This window comes from Camarhynchus parvulus, chromosome 2, assembly GCF_901933205.1.
Source record: "Camarhynchus parvulus chromosome 2, STF_HiC, whole genome shotgun sequence".
Taxonomy (NCBI): Eukaryota; Metazoa; Chordata; class Aves; order Passeriformes; family Thraupidae; genus Camarhynchus; species Camarhynchus parvulus.
Window position 1 is genome coordinate 16173794 of NC_044572.1, and position 13557 is coordinate 16187350.

General features: G+C 37.0%; 1 protein-coding gene across 5 annotated transcripts in view; it reads left to right on the forward strand.

The window, feature by feature from the left end:
• The window catches only part of MPP7 (membrane palmitoylated protein 7), a 147047-nt gene that overhangs the window by 42940 nt on the left and 90550 nt on the right, over positions 1–13557 (forward strand). For all 5 annotated transcript variants that reach the window (XM_030971137.1, XM_030971140.1, XM_030971141.1 and 2 more), the window contains one exon: positions 11419–11537. In XM_030971137.1, the coding sequence (XP_030826997.1) occupies positions 11419–11537 (119 nt within the window). The remainder of the gene's footprint in view (positions 1–11418; positions 11538–13557) is intronic.

A 13557-nucleotide genomic window follows, 5' to 3' on the forward strand; every position in this document is an offset into this window, starting at 1 on the left:
TCCTCATTGGGCTGATATGCACTCAAGTATTTTTGGAATGGTTACATCAAACTGTGCTTCCTACCCTGGCTATGATACAGGTGGTTTCTAACTGGAGTCCTGTTTTTCTGCTATTACTCTCACTCTTAGATTAAAAAGTAGTGATGTGCATAAAATTTTTCCTACCTCTGTTCTTCCTGTGTGGGTAAGCAGTCTTCCTCTCTCTCTGCCTGTACAGACTTGTATTGTGACATGTGATGAATTGAAACTGCCCTGTCTGGAGCACTGAGGACTTGGCAAAGTCACTTAGTGGGACCTTTAGGTTAGGGACATAACCCTGCTCAGTCTGTTTGCTAAGACTCTCTTTTGTAAATACAATCAGACAAAGTGCAGCCTAACGTATTTTTGTGTCTGTTAGATGCTGAGTGAAATAAAAGTAAACCTGGATTTAAAAACAAATGAAAGCATTCTGTGAGGGTTTGTAAATAGAAATGCATAATTTGTGAATATCGAAAGTTGCCATGTCATGGACCACTGGATATTCAGTCACCAGTATGGGAACATTAATGATTTAAATTTTTTTTATGTAGTCTGAAGTATCAGTTCACTGTCAAAATTAGGATTGTGTTCATGATGGGCTGTATTTGATGAGACTAAATGTTTATCTGACTGTCTTCATTTTACCTTGCTTTTACTTTGTCAAAAGCTTTTATTAGAAGTGGCACCATGTACTTGCAGCTGATTTCTTCATATACATTCCTCATATGCTTGCTTTTGTCCTACCGTGTTTTAACCTGTACCTTCTTCTGAACACAAGCCGTGCCTTTTAAATCTGTTTTGAGGGGCATTTACCAGGCTTCAAGCTATGATAAATCAAAATCATGGCTATACTATTTTCAATCTTTAAAAAAAAATGTTTGTTTTAATTTATTCAGATTGATATAGTGACTTTAATTAAATCTTACACCTTACCAGATTGATCTGGCTTCACTAACCTAGGACAGAGGACAAAGGTTTATGTGCAGATGATTCTTTCTCTTCCACTCGCTATTAGCCATATACAAAACCTATTTTTATATAATAATGATAATAGTAATAATTGAAAAGCTGCTCATTGTCTATAACATCTTTGTGACTCTTAAGGTTAATGGTCCTGTCAGTGTCAAGTCAAAGTTATCTTAAAGCAGCCAGCGTGAATGGAAGGCTGAGCTCATGCCTCGGGCTGGCTCAGAAGCTGTCAACAGTTTCTGCATTGCAAAAGTCTGCTTGCCCTGTGTGTAAGCCCACCAAACAGATCTTTTGAACACTGAGCAAGATGACTTGCGGTTTTGCAGGTAAAGCAAGTCTGTGAGATCTGGCATTCACTTATCTGCTATATTTAGAAGGTGTAAAATTGCAGTTCTGGCTTCACAGTCGTAGATGGCAGCTTTGTTGCTGACTTTGGTGAAGCCAGGATGACATCATTGTGCTTTAAGTGTTGTTCTAATGTGAAAAACATCGTAAACTGGTTGCAGATTTCTTTCCTCCCAACACTGTATCAAGCTTGCTTAACTGACAAGCTTAAAAATGCTTTTCTGTTTGTTCTCGAAAAGTAGTGTCTGAATGTGCAAAGCAGACTTCATGTTTTTGTTTCATGTGTTGTCAGCAGGAAAATCACATTTATGGGTCAAGCTTAGGCACCAAGTAAAGCTGTGTGAGATTGTTTATATACAATGAAAAGTACAAGTCAGAAGCAGTTCTTGGATTTGAATATTGTAAATTATAGAAAGAGAAAATGTGCAAGGGCTTGTATTAGTTTCTCCTCGAGCACATAAAGGAGCGAGCACTGTGCCAGATAGTGGAGTTTTCTAAGCATTACAAGGCTGCAAAACTGAATACATATTTCGTTTTTAATTTAAAAAACCCCACATTTGTTACTAACCAAATTTTAAGTTCATATGGCCTTTAAAATGTTCCTGGTTTTCGTGTTTTCATATCTGTTTTGTAATAATACTAAATAGATACATGAAATCTGTTCTAATGTTAGGTATTTTTCCAAAATGCATTTATAGTAGTGTATTCTGTGACTCTTTTGAATTAATCTCGACCTCTGAAGCTGCATGCTGTTGATGTGGATATGCTGAATGCTGGTAGAAATGTTCTGCTAGGATGGTTCATATGGATTGATTTCCCAGTGGTCAGAGACCACTGCAAGCAATGTGAAGTTCAAAAATGATTTTTTAGGCACCAGAACAAGAAGCTGTCTTGCTTTTATTGTTTTCATATAGATGTCTTCTCTTTATTTACTATTATATTAATGCATTTTGATCAGCTTGTCAGTTTCAACATGATCTTTTCTAAGAGGATTTGATAATAAAAAGGATAAAAATAAAAAGGTGGAGAAAAAAAGTAATAATATGAAGGAAAAGCTGAGTAGTTGGCTAAGCTGAAAGGGGGGCACGAGAAACATCAGTAGTGGAAAAAGGACAAATTAATCTGAAGTGCTAAAATTTTAATTTTAGCCTTTTAACCCAGTTTTCAGGATTTGGAGGAAGATAGAAATCAGCGAGTTCTGTTTTTACAGCCTATTTACAGAACGCAGCAACATAAAATGGTGGCCAAAGATCTGTCCATCTCATTGGTATGAGATGAAGAGAAAGGGAATTTAGGAGAGCAGTGAAGGAAAGTTTTCGGAGTTGTTCTTCTGTTGGAGGCTGCCGGGCAAAGGCTCGCAGGGTCATCGGTTCCTGCTCCAAACTGCCTTTACTTCCCCACTGGCATCCTGTGATGGAAACACAGCACAGGGAAAGCCTTCCATTGCCTGCTTTACATCTTTGGTTATAACTTTAGGTATAGGTGTGCTGCAGCAAGTGTGGTGTGTAAATGCTTTGGCTACATCACAATTTTAAAGCTACTTTAATTCCTCAGCATGTTGAGATGCATAGGTATGGCCAGATATTCATGAAAATGGGTATGACAGCCGAGGCAAAATTTATACTGAATTAAGAAACAGAGCCAATATTTTATCCTTGCATTCTTGATTTCTCCCCATCTCCATCTGCCAGAGGCATTAAATGGCTTTTAGGATAATATTAATTTGGAAGATTTGGGAAAGTATGAGATGTATGGCTGGCTTTAATTGCAATCTGATTTAATTTTTAAAAATACAACTTGCTGGTGTTGGAAAGGGTATTTATTCTGGTATCAACATATTTATGATTACTTGGAAAATTCGTTCAAAGTGAAATGAAATTTCTCTAAACTGTTCTGTTTTGTGTTAATATTGCTAGACTGATTCAGTAGTGTGGAATCAGAAAATGTGTGTAACTATATTTACTGATGGTAAACTCTTTAAAACTGTTACAGTTTTGGACACGTTTAAATTCAAATGGTCCAGCAGCTGGAACAATTTTACCCCTTTTTTTTTTTTTTTTTTTTGGTGAGCAGCATGTAGTTTTGTAGTGAATTTGAAGGTACAATATTGTTTCTAAGCAGAGGCTCTGTTCTGTGTGTTTCTGTTTGTTGGACTGAAAGCTGTAGCACACAAGTGGTTGTCAGTTCTAGTGACACCAGGTGTCCTTTGCTGCGGGCACACTGCCGTGCTGTCCCCCTCAAGTGTAGCTGTTCCAGCATCCAGGTTAGCCAGCAGAGCCTGCATACTGTGTGCATTCAATGGAAGGGTCTGTGGCTTCTCAGCCCAGTATCACATCAAATCCTGGCTGATTTAGAAGAATTAAACCTGTTAATCGGAAGGCAGTTTATTACTTCTAAGAGGTAATGAGAAGCTTCCCTGCTACCTGTTGTCTGTTGTGAAATACAGGGGTTCAAAACTGAATTTTTACTTTCCTTAATAACACATTGGTTTAGGATAAAACCCAACACACACAAAACAACCCAACACACAAAGAACACCTCAAAGCAATATATTAGTTTTAGAGATAAATGATGACATAATTTAATTATTTCAAATAGTTTACTTTCCTAAACTTACTTTCAAAATGACGGTGATGATGTAGGATCATGGAATGGTTTGGGCTGAAAGGGATCTTAAAGATCATCTAATTTCAAACCCCCTGCTGTGAGCAGGGATGCTTTTCACTAGGCCGGTTGCTCAGAGCTCCATCCAACATCACCTTGAACGCTGCCAGGGACAGGACAGCCCCAGCTTCTGGGAACAGCCTGTTCCAGTGCCTCACCAATCTCACTACAAAGAATTTCTTCCACATACTAACCTAAATTTCTTCTCTTTTCAGCTTGAACCATTACTGCTTGTCCTGTCAGTACAGTTCCTGACAGAGTTCCTCTCCAGCCTTCCTTGTAGGCCCCCCTCAGATACTGGAAGTCTGTTGGAGGTCTCTGTGCACACTCCTCCACACCGAACAGCCCCAACTTTCTCAGTCTGTCAATACACTTGACTCTTTAAATTTGTGTATATTCCTATATTCTTCTATAAACTTTTAAATCAAGTGTGTGTGGCTGCATATATATGACTGATTGTGTAATGGCATTATTTGTTTTGAGCGTTAATTCTTAAGCTAGGTGCTACAGTGAATCATAACACTGAAATAATACACTGACTTGATTTCAGGCATCAGTACTGCCTAGAATTGTAGGATTTTTTTCTTCTACTCTCATGACAGGTATATCCTGTATGAGATACATGATTAGCATGTATCTTGACCATGAGAGGCTGAGATATCTGGTAATCCAACACTGTTTCCATTAGTCTTAGACCCAGCTGATTTGAAAATAATGTTGGTTTTTATTGTTAGAAGTCTTCATTCAAGCTCTTAATGAGATATTCTGTCTTCCTTTTGCAGATGTAAAATGCCGTGTTCAGTAGTCCTTGCTGCCCCTCCCCAGTACCACGTATCTTATAACCTTGTAAACTGTGACTATAGGGTTAAAACATGGCCAGTGTGCCCAGTGCCTTCCTAGTGCTGGAATGAGTTCTTTCCTGACTGCCTGCCAGGTTCTTGCTATTGCCTCCTCTAAGGCTGATGAAGATCAAGATAGAAATACCAAGGACTTGCCAAGCTGATGTCTGTGGAAAGGACCAGTCAATTAGTCAAGGTTATTCGAGGTGCCATAGCAGGCTTCACTGGAGGAGACAGGAGTTAAAAAAAAAAAAGAAAAAAAAAAAAATTTAGTATGAGTTTTCCACAAGCTGCTTGTTAATTTGTCCTTGATGGGTCACTTTAAATCAGTTTTATGTATATGTTATTCTTGCAGATAAAAGGTGGACTTTTGAATACTCATAAAAGTACATTTTATGAACTTTGAAAATATCCATGTTGACACAGTGTCTAGTAACTACGTTTTTGAGGGGGTTTGATTTTGAAACAGCTTTGATGAGCCATGCAAGCAGAAACTTTGCAGCAAGTCTTGCCCTGTATGGATGCAGATAGAGATCAGCTCTTTAACTCACATCAGAATGTTAACGATATGTGGTATGTTAAATCTGAAATACACATGTTGAGACAAATCCTAAAAGACCAATAACTGTTTCAAACAACTGCGTGTTCTTTAGCTCTGGGAGCCAAGTTCCAAATCTAAAGACTTTTCCATTATGAAGGAAATAATATTTTTTAAAGTGATGGGTTTAAATAATTACTCATTCAACATTTTCTGTCATATCATTGTTTTAAGGTGGGCTAACAAATTTACTGTAGCTTTGATGAATAAAAATTAGGTACAACTTTTAAGTTAAAATACTATTGCCCTTATGAATATGCAGTCTTGTTCTTTGAGGACACTTAGAGCAAAATTCTTTTTTTCATTAGAAAAAATCTACAACATTGGTATTTTTCTCTGCCATCTGTAAGGATTTCAGCATTTTACTTTTTTTTGTGAATTAGCAAATAAATCAAAACAGATATTTTTCCCAAGAGGCCGATCACTTGCATGTTGTAGTTATACAAGTGCGTGATGTAGTTACTTGGTGTTGTGTATTTTGAAAATTAATTTTTTTTTTTAGAAACACTAAACCACAAAATTTAAAAAAGGTGCTTACTGGAATGAGTTAATCCATCTGGCTCTGCCGAGAAAAATTGTTACTCTTTAACTTTTTGTAGTGTCAACAAGCCCATATATTCAGTGGAATTACTTAAGAGAACATAAAAAAAGAATTATTTGTAGCACATAAATTTGAGCACATAGTGGTCTTTTTACAGCTGGAGTCTGATAGGACAGTGCAGTATGTCCATCCTAATATTCAGACATAGTGCATATGTTTTTATGTGAACCTATGTGTAAATACTAATCTCAGATTTCAGAAGGAAGTAATTTTCAATATGTGGTGTTAGTGACTGATTTTGTTATTCAGCAGCAAGGATGTCAGAATAAGTGCTTCTACTGCAATGATGCTTGGTTGTGTGTAAGGCAAATGTCTGAGCCTTCGTAGAACTGTAAAGTACAGTTCAAATGTGAAAAAATGTTAGCTTGTTATAAATGGCAGCAAATGGTGCTGATTATTTTACCTTTGACAAAGTGGAAAATTTAAAGGTTGGTTTGTCCCATTTTATTAATACAATAAATTTTTACAGTGTTGTTCTGGGCCTTTAGATATATGTTCTTTAGTGTTTATTATCCCTCAGTTGCTGTAAAAATTCTAGATTTGAAGCCTGGCATCATTGTTCAGAATGCTAATTCAGGAAATTAATTAGCATATGAAAGCAAAGGCAGATCCATGTTTCCATTTCTTTCCTTACACTTACCAAAACAAAGTTGGTGTTTTCTTGTAAGAAAGCGATGGAACGCAGAGACCATATTTTTTATCATTTAGCACTAGTTTATAGCTTCCACAGACTTGTCCTAATAATGAAGCTATGAAGGATATGACAAGAATGGTGATATTAAATTTCTCTAGACTAACAGTAAATTTTTCCATTCTGATGTCAAGAATGTAGAGCATCTGGAATCTGCAATGTGAGTGGTTCAGTATGGGAACAGTTTAATCAATTGCTTAGCCATTTATTCTCCTCCTAGGAACAAGCAGTCTTCTGTAGAATATAACACTACAAAGGAAGCAATTTTCTAAAACTGGAAAAATCTTTTATGTCCTGTTGTTTCTGATTTCAAAGGTTTCCATTGCTTCTTACTCTTAAATCCAATTGCAGGTGCAAATCTACTGTACACGTTTTTAAATTGGAATTAGCATTCTTCTACATTTTGGTCTTCAGATCAAATAAAACTAAATTGTATTAATTAAGTTTAGAAAAAGGCGAAGATGCTCTGAAGACAGTAACTGCTTAAGTGTGTTGAAAGAACACAGTTGAAATTTATCTTTTATCCTTTTAGGTGTGATTACATTGTGATGGGTCTTGGGGCTCCTCCCCAATGAGCTGTAGGAATGACCAGACTTACTTCCCCTCTTAAAATTGCAAAATTGTCTTACATCTCTATGTTTAATCACATTGTTAGTTTTTTTAATGTATGCTCAGGTCTTCTGAGAATAAATTATCTACTTTTAAAAATAAAAATAAATTAGTTTTTCTTGTGTAAGTCATGTTTACTGATTTTTGACACCTGAAGCATTTTAATACTGTAAATTCCAATGGGTGCATGATTCATTTTGAATATAAATGCTGATTAAACTTAGGCAAACTAGGCTAAAAAAAATAAAGTACCTAAGTAGAGTAGCAACAGTGTATAATAAAAGCAAAAAAAAAAAATTTCACAAGACACTCCACACAGTGGTGCCAACATCAGGCTTTAAAAACAACAAGATTTTTTTCTTGGCTTTTGATTTTTTTTTTTAAACAACTTCTAGATACATTTTTTAAAAGCTCTTGGTTCATTTACACTGTGGGACCTTTCAAAAAATTGTGAGGTCCAAGCATGCCATATGACTCAAGAAGGTGGGAATCATCAAAATTGAGACCAAAAGCACAATCAAGGCCTGGCAGGCAGTGGTAACATTCAGCTTGGAGGTGCTGATACATCTCACTCTGGTCTTATACAATGAATATGCATTTTTAATTTGCCAAACACCCTGTATTTTAGGGAGTATCACTATGACCTTTTGGAAAGTTAATTTTTGGTTTTAGCAGTATTCAGAAGTGTTCATGTGGCATCCCTTCACACTTCATAATTGCTACTGGAACAATTTAAAAAAATCTGGTTTTAACAGCCTGGCATTACTTAAACCATTGTTAAACTTGTACTTTTTTCCCATGGCCTTTGGCTCTGACTTCTAGAATCACCTGAGATACTACTTAGAAGTTTTGCAGGAGGTTTGAAGTTGATCTGAAGCACTCTACTATGAAATTCAGATTACTATGAAATTCAGATTACTTCTACTGCTGCATGGCAGCATCTCTGTAGAGTGAGATCTTATAGGGCTGCAGGAATTCAAGCTACTGCCCTTCCTGTGTAGGAAAGATGCATGCAACAATTGTTCAGATTTGGTAAGTAAAATTAGGCCAATATAGTGGTGTCAACTTCACTACCAGTTTACATTAACTTGACAAGTTGTGTCCCTATCACAAACACACCATATCACAAACACACTTTCTTTAATATGCCATATGCTGGTAAAGTCACATGCCAGCCACAATTTTCACTGTTTCTTCACAGTGGAATGATTAACATCAATACATTTCACGTAATTTAGACACGAGTAAGAATCATGTTTTACTTGGAGATGTGTGTAGAAGATCCACATACTTGATTTCTTAATAGATAAAAATCAGAATGCCCATCTGAAAATTTTTGATTCTGTGGTACTGTTCACCACAGACAGAACAAGAAGAAGCAAGAGGAAAGGTAAGCCTTTAGAGGTGCCACCACCTTCTTCTGCCATTGCCTTCTGGAGCTGAGTCAGGTGATCTGTAATCACACAAATTTAACTTTACATATGTTCTAGATCTTTGTCTTCTGCTCTCCCCAGGTTAATACACTAAGTCCTCCTTCTGCCTGATTTTTCTTGGCTCCTTAATGGAGTTGTTTTTTTGGCTACACAGTGTTGAGTTTGGGGAGGAGTGTGAAGAGCAAGAGCGTGGTGTTCTCCAGCACGCTGCATGGCGCAGCTTCATTTTCCACTGCTGCAGAGAATGGAGTCTCATTTCCTTCTGACTGAAAGCTATAAACACTGGACTCTAGAGCTAAAGCAGGGAAGAACTAGAAGCATGGCCATGATACTGGATAAAATCAGTCAGCACCTGTCTAATTGTCTCCACTTCCCCCGGGGAGTTGCACAGATGGGTGCATTGCTGTTGAAGCTGAGTGGTGCACTCGGAACATGGACACCCACTTCCCTGGAAGATGCAATTCAGGGCTGTACAAATAAGTAAAGCTCACAGAAACTTTTGAGCTGGATGTGAAACCTTCATGTGTGTAAGGACCTGCAGGGTTTGGCACTCCTGGAGTGCTGGCTGGTGGGGTTTTTCTCTGGGAGTTTTGTGTGTAAAACCAAAGTCTCATTATGGGCTGATTCAGTCTCCCCCTGTGTCACTAATAGTTAATCCATCAGGAAATACAGACTTTCATTTTATTTTTCACTAGGGATTTGATTATCTAGGTGTTGAGGAGCAAGTTACAAGGAGAGAATAGTTTTTATAGTTGATTACATGTGGAATTTAAGCAGATCTGATGGATCAAGGAAAAGAAAGCTTACTCTGTTACATGCCTTTATTTGAGGGAAGTGTCTGAAGTTTCTGTTTTCTTTCTTCTGAATGACACACAGGAATTGTCCCCAAGCAGTTATGTCACAGTGCAAGCTTAGATTGAAAATTCCCATTCCATTTTCTGACAGCCTTCAGGTTATTTTGAGGTAAATATATTTACAGTAACATAAGTGGCCAAGTGTAAAGAATTTTTTAAATATTCTAAAAAAAAAAGGAATGTTTTCATTTTCTAAATGAAACTGTTTTCATGAATTGTATGATAAAACAGACATTTTTTTAAGTTCTGAAGTTCTTATAAACTGGGAAGTTGGAGTCACAAGTCCCACTGAGACCTCTTTTCTCTGTCTGTCACCTCAGTCAATGATTGTATCTTGCTAGGCAAAGCTTGATGGTATTTTTTTCTGTCTGCAAAATTGTAGTGGTTTGAGTTGTATCTTCTTTTTGCAGTATTTCTGAAGCAGAAACAAGAACAGATTTAAATAAAAGCAGGATTGTAAGAGAAATTAATGTTAACCACCAAAAAAATGTTTGGAGCACAAAAAGAATGTATCTGGAAAGAAGTTTTTTTTCCTCAAAATATTTTACTGAGGGGCAGTAAAAAGATGAAAATATAAATAATCAGAACCCAAAGGTGCTGTATGCAATGTTGAGAGGGATACGTACTGCCTGAAAAGGTTGTGAAATTATGTTTACTAATAAATATTCTAAATATTCTAAATCATAAGTTTCAGGGAGATAATAAACATAATAACAATAGGTAACCTGTAATTTACAACAATGCTCTTTTACCAGTAGAATATGTTGTAGATCTATTCTTGTGATGAACAGCAGCACTTACTCAGACTAAAAATAATAACAGGACCGTGTATCTTGGATCCCAGGAGACTGTTGGTGTTTTTGTAGACAGCAGACAGGAGAAAAAGGCATTTTGTCCTTTTTACCCCAAGTAATCCCACTGGAAAATTAAACATGTGCTATGAATTGATATCAGCTCATGCCAGGTTACCTCCCTAAAGAGGACTGCTGCAAACACTGTTGCTGCATTTCTTGGACAGCACTTTGATGGTCTGTGTGCACGATGGATATTTTATGCTGTACGCTACTGTGGAACAGTGTGCTACTGTCTGCCCCTCCGAGAGCGCTGCTGAGGTGTGCCACAAATAACTGAGAACAGCAACTGCCTCAGCCCTAGAGAGAATCTCAAATACCTGCAAATTAAAAATGTTACTGAAATATTTCTGTGTTCATGTGTGTCTGGGAAAACTGTGTTGATTTTGTTTTTAAAAATTTAATCCTGCAAAACAGAGAAGGTGCTTTTGTATTGCTGTGGATCCTTGCTGAACACAGGATTGAAAAAAATATTAAGCAATACATTAGCAAGAAATATTTAGAAAAACCACGAACCTTTTTTTAATGGACCACCCTATCCAGTTTCTGTTCTTTTAAGGAAGTTTTTCCTATGCATGACTCATTTCACTCTTTGGCTAACATCAAGGGAAATGGAATAACGATTAAGCAAAGGAATGTATGCTTTTTTCTGGGTTTGTCCTTTTCTCAAAACCTTTATGAATTTTCTGCATTACCTTGTGTAAATATATATAGATGTAGAAGCTTGACAACTGTGACAAGGTAAAAAGTACCCTGCTAATACTTGTTTCTTAGTAATTTTTTCTAAATGTTCCTTTTGGTTCTACATGTTAATGTTGTGCTGGATACTCCAGACTCCCTCTTTAGTTAAAATGACATGCTCCAGGCAGCCAATTACACAGAACTGTTAAGTGAAATTAATGAGATCACCCTAGATCACACTTTGTGTTTTATTTTCATTTTATAGGTCTGTACGAGCTGCTGGCTGCATTGCCAGCCCAGCTGCAGCCACATGTGGACAGCCAGGAAGACCTGACCTTCCTCTGGGATATGTTTGGTGAAAAAAGCCTTCATTCACTGGTGAAGGTAAATCACATTTAAGTCAGATTCTCTTTGAGAAGAGCATATGGAAAAATGTTTTGAGCGCCATCTAGTAAACCAGTGACCAAACTGTTGCTCAGTGAAAACAAAACAGCCTTGTTTTAACTCTCTTTCTGGCGGGGTGGAAGTTGTTAAATAAGATTTTACCAAAAATACATAGATGATTTCATTTAAGAGTGATGTTTTGGCAGTGTAATGCTAATGCAACAAACATGTGTTGTTTGCCCTTGTTTAGAAAAAAGGAGTACGAAATAGTAGCAGGAAATCTGACACTTCTTTATGGTCAACATTCAAGACCTGGAGTTTAGCTTAAATAAATAAACGTTCACAGCAAAAATTAGAAGGAATATATTTTCTGAGGTCAAGTATGGCAAGAGTTCAGTAGCCACATTAATTTAAAATAATTTCCTTTAACAAAGTCAACTGAAATTCTAGTAAGCTGTTTCTTTTATTGGCTTGTCTCCATTTAATATTGTGTTTTGCTCATAAATATGCTGGACTAAAGTACAGCCTAAAATAAGTTGGCCAAATACTTGAGTAAAATATTATGCTACAAAAATGATCAGCACCAAGAAATCAAAGCATGCTGTGGGAGTACACAGAGCTATCCCAATAATCTTAAAATTGTGTGGAGCTGAAAAATGGGACCAATCAGCTGGTGAAAAATATTCCACTCCTATAAAATGGTAAGTATGTCTTCAGTCCCCAGTACAGAGCTAATTCAAGCTGGAAGGAAATTCTGAGGTCTGAAATGAGTCAGTAGATGGTAGTAACCCATACCATGAATATATCCAGACCTGTGCAGAATTTGTTGCCCGTGTCAATTACTGATCTAGAGGAAGCTTAAAACTGGGATTATTTCTAAGTAGGTTTGAAAGAATCACATTTTCCCATTTCTTTCAGCTATTTTATTCTGGAAAAAGATGTAGTAATGTTGATACTTGGTCAAGTGCTTGGTGATACTCCTCAAAATATCTGAGAATTTACGTATAAAAGTAAAACTAAATGCTCTCTGGCATTTGATACACAAAAGCAACAAACAGTGGAACAGTGCTTGGCAATATTTGCTTGCCTGAAGAATTTCATCAACATTTCTGAAGTGCCATGACTCCCAGAGTCCTTGTGGCTTTGCTGCAGCTGTCTGTGCAGGTGGCTCAGAAGATCACTGTAAGAGGAATACCAGTCATCTTTCTGATGTAGGCTGACAGTGGTGTGCATCTAAGCAAAATGTTATGTCAGCTGCTAAATTAGTTTTCTTTCTGGTTTGGGAATTAAAGAAGGCTGGCTAGAAAATGAGTGTGGATCTGTGAAACATTGACACTTCAACATTTGCTCTAATTTTTTATCAAGGCAAAACCTAAACGTTTTCAAACTCCTTTCACTTACTCTTTTTGCCCCTCATTCCAAAAGAAGACAGCAGTTCACTGGTTTACTCACTTGGAGTATGCTCTCAGTTTGGAGCAGTTTGCTTTCCTAGCAGCTCTCCTGGTTGCATCACCTGGTTACCATGTTGTTTGTTATTGCAGGGTGGATTGGACTTTCTGACTGTAACAGAAAAGAAAGATGAGAGAGGGGATCAGTGAATGGTCACTATACTGCAATTACAAGAAGGCACTGAAATACTCCAACCATCTTCATTATTTATCTTGTGCTCTCTAAGTCCAAATACTAGACATACATGTAACTTTGACCCTGTTGAGGCTTTTTTTAATGTCCTTTTAAGCCTCACACTATCTTAAAGTAGATATAATTCTTGAAATCTCGAAACTACATCTTTAGTGTTCACCAGTTGCTCTTCTTTAAGACAGTATATTAATTTAATTTGAGACACAAAGTTTCTCAATTGCAGGAATTAAGACTATTAAGAGCATTTGGTCTGACCCAGTGCATGTCACAGGCTATCAAACCTCACTTTTGATTTCTGTGAAGGTCTGGTATATAAAGTTGGGTATGAAGAGCTTTCTAAATGTTATCTAATTCATGTACTTGCCTCAAAATGGGCTTA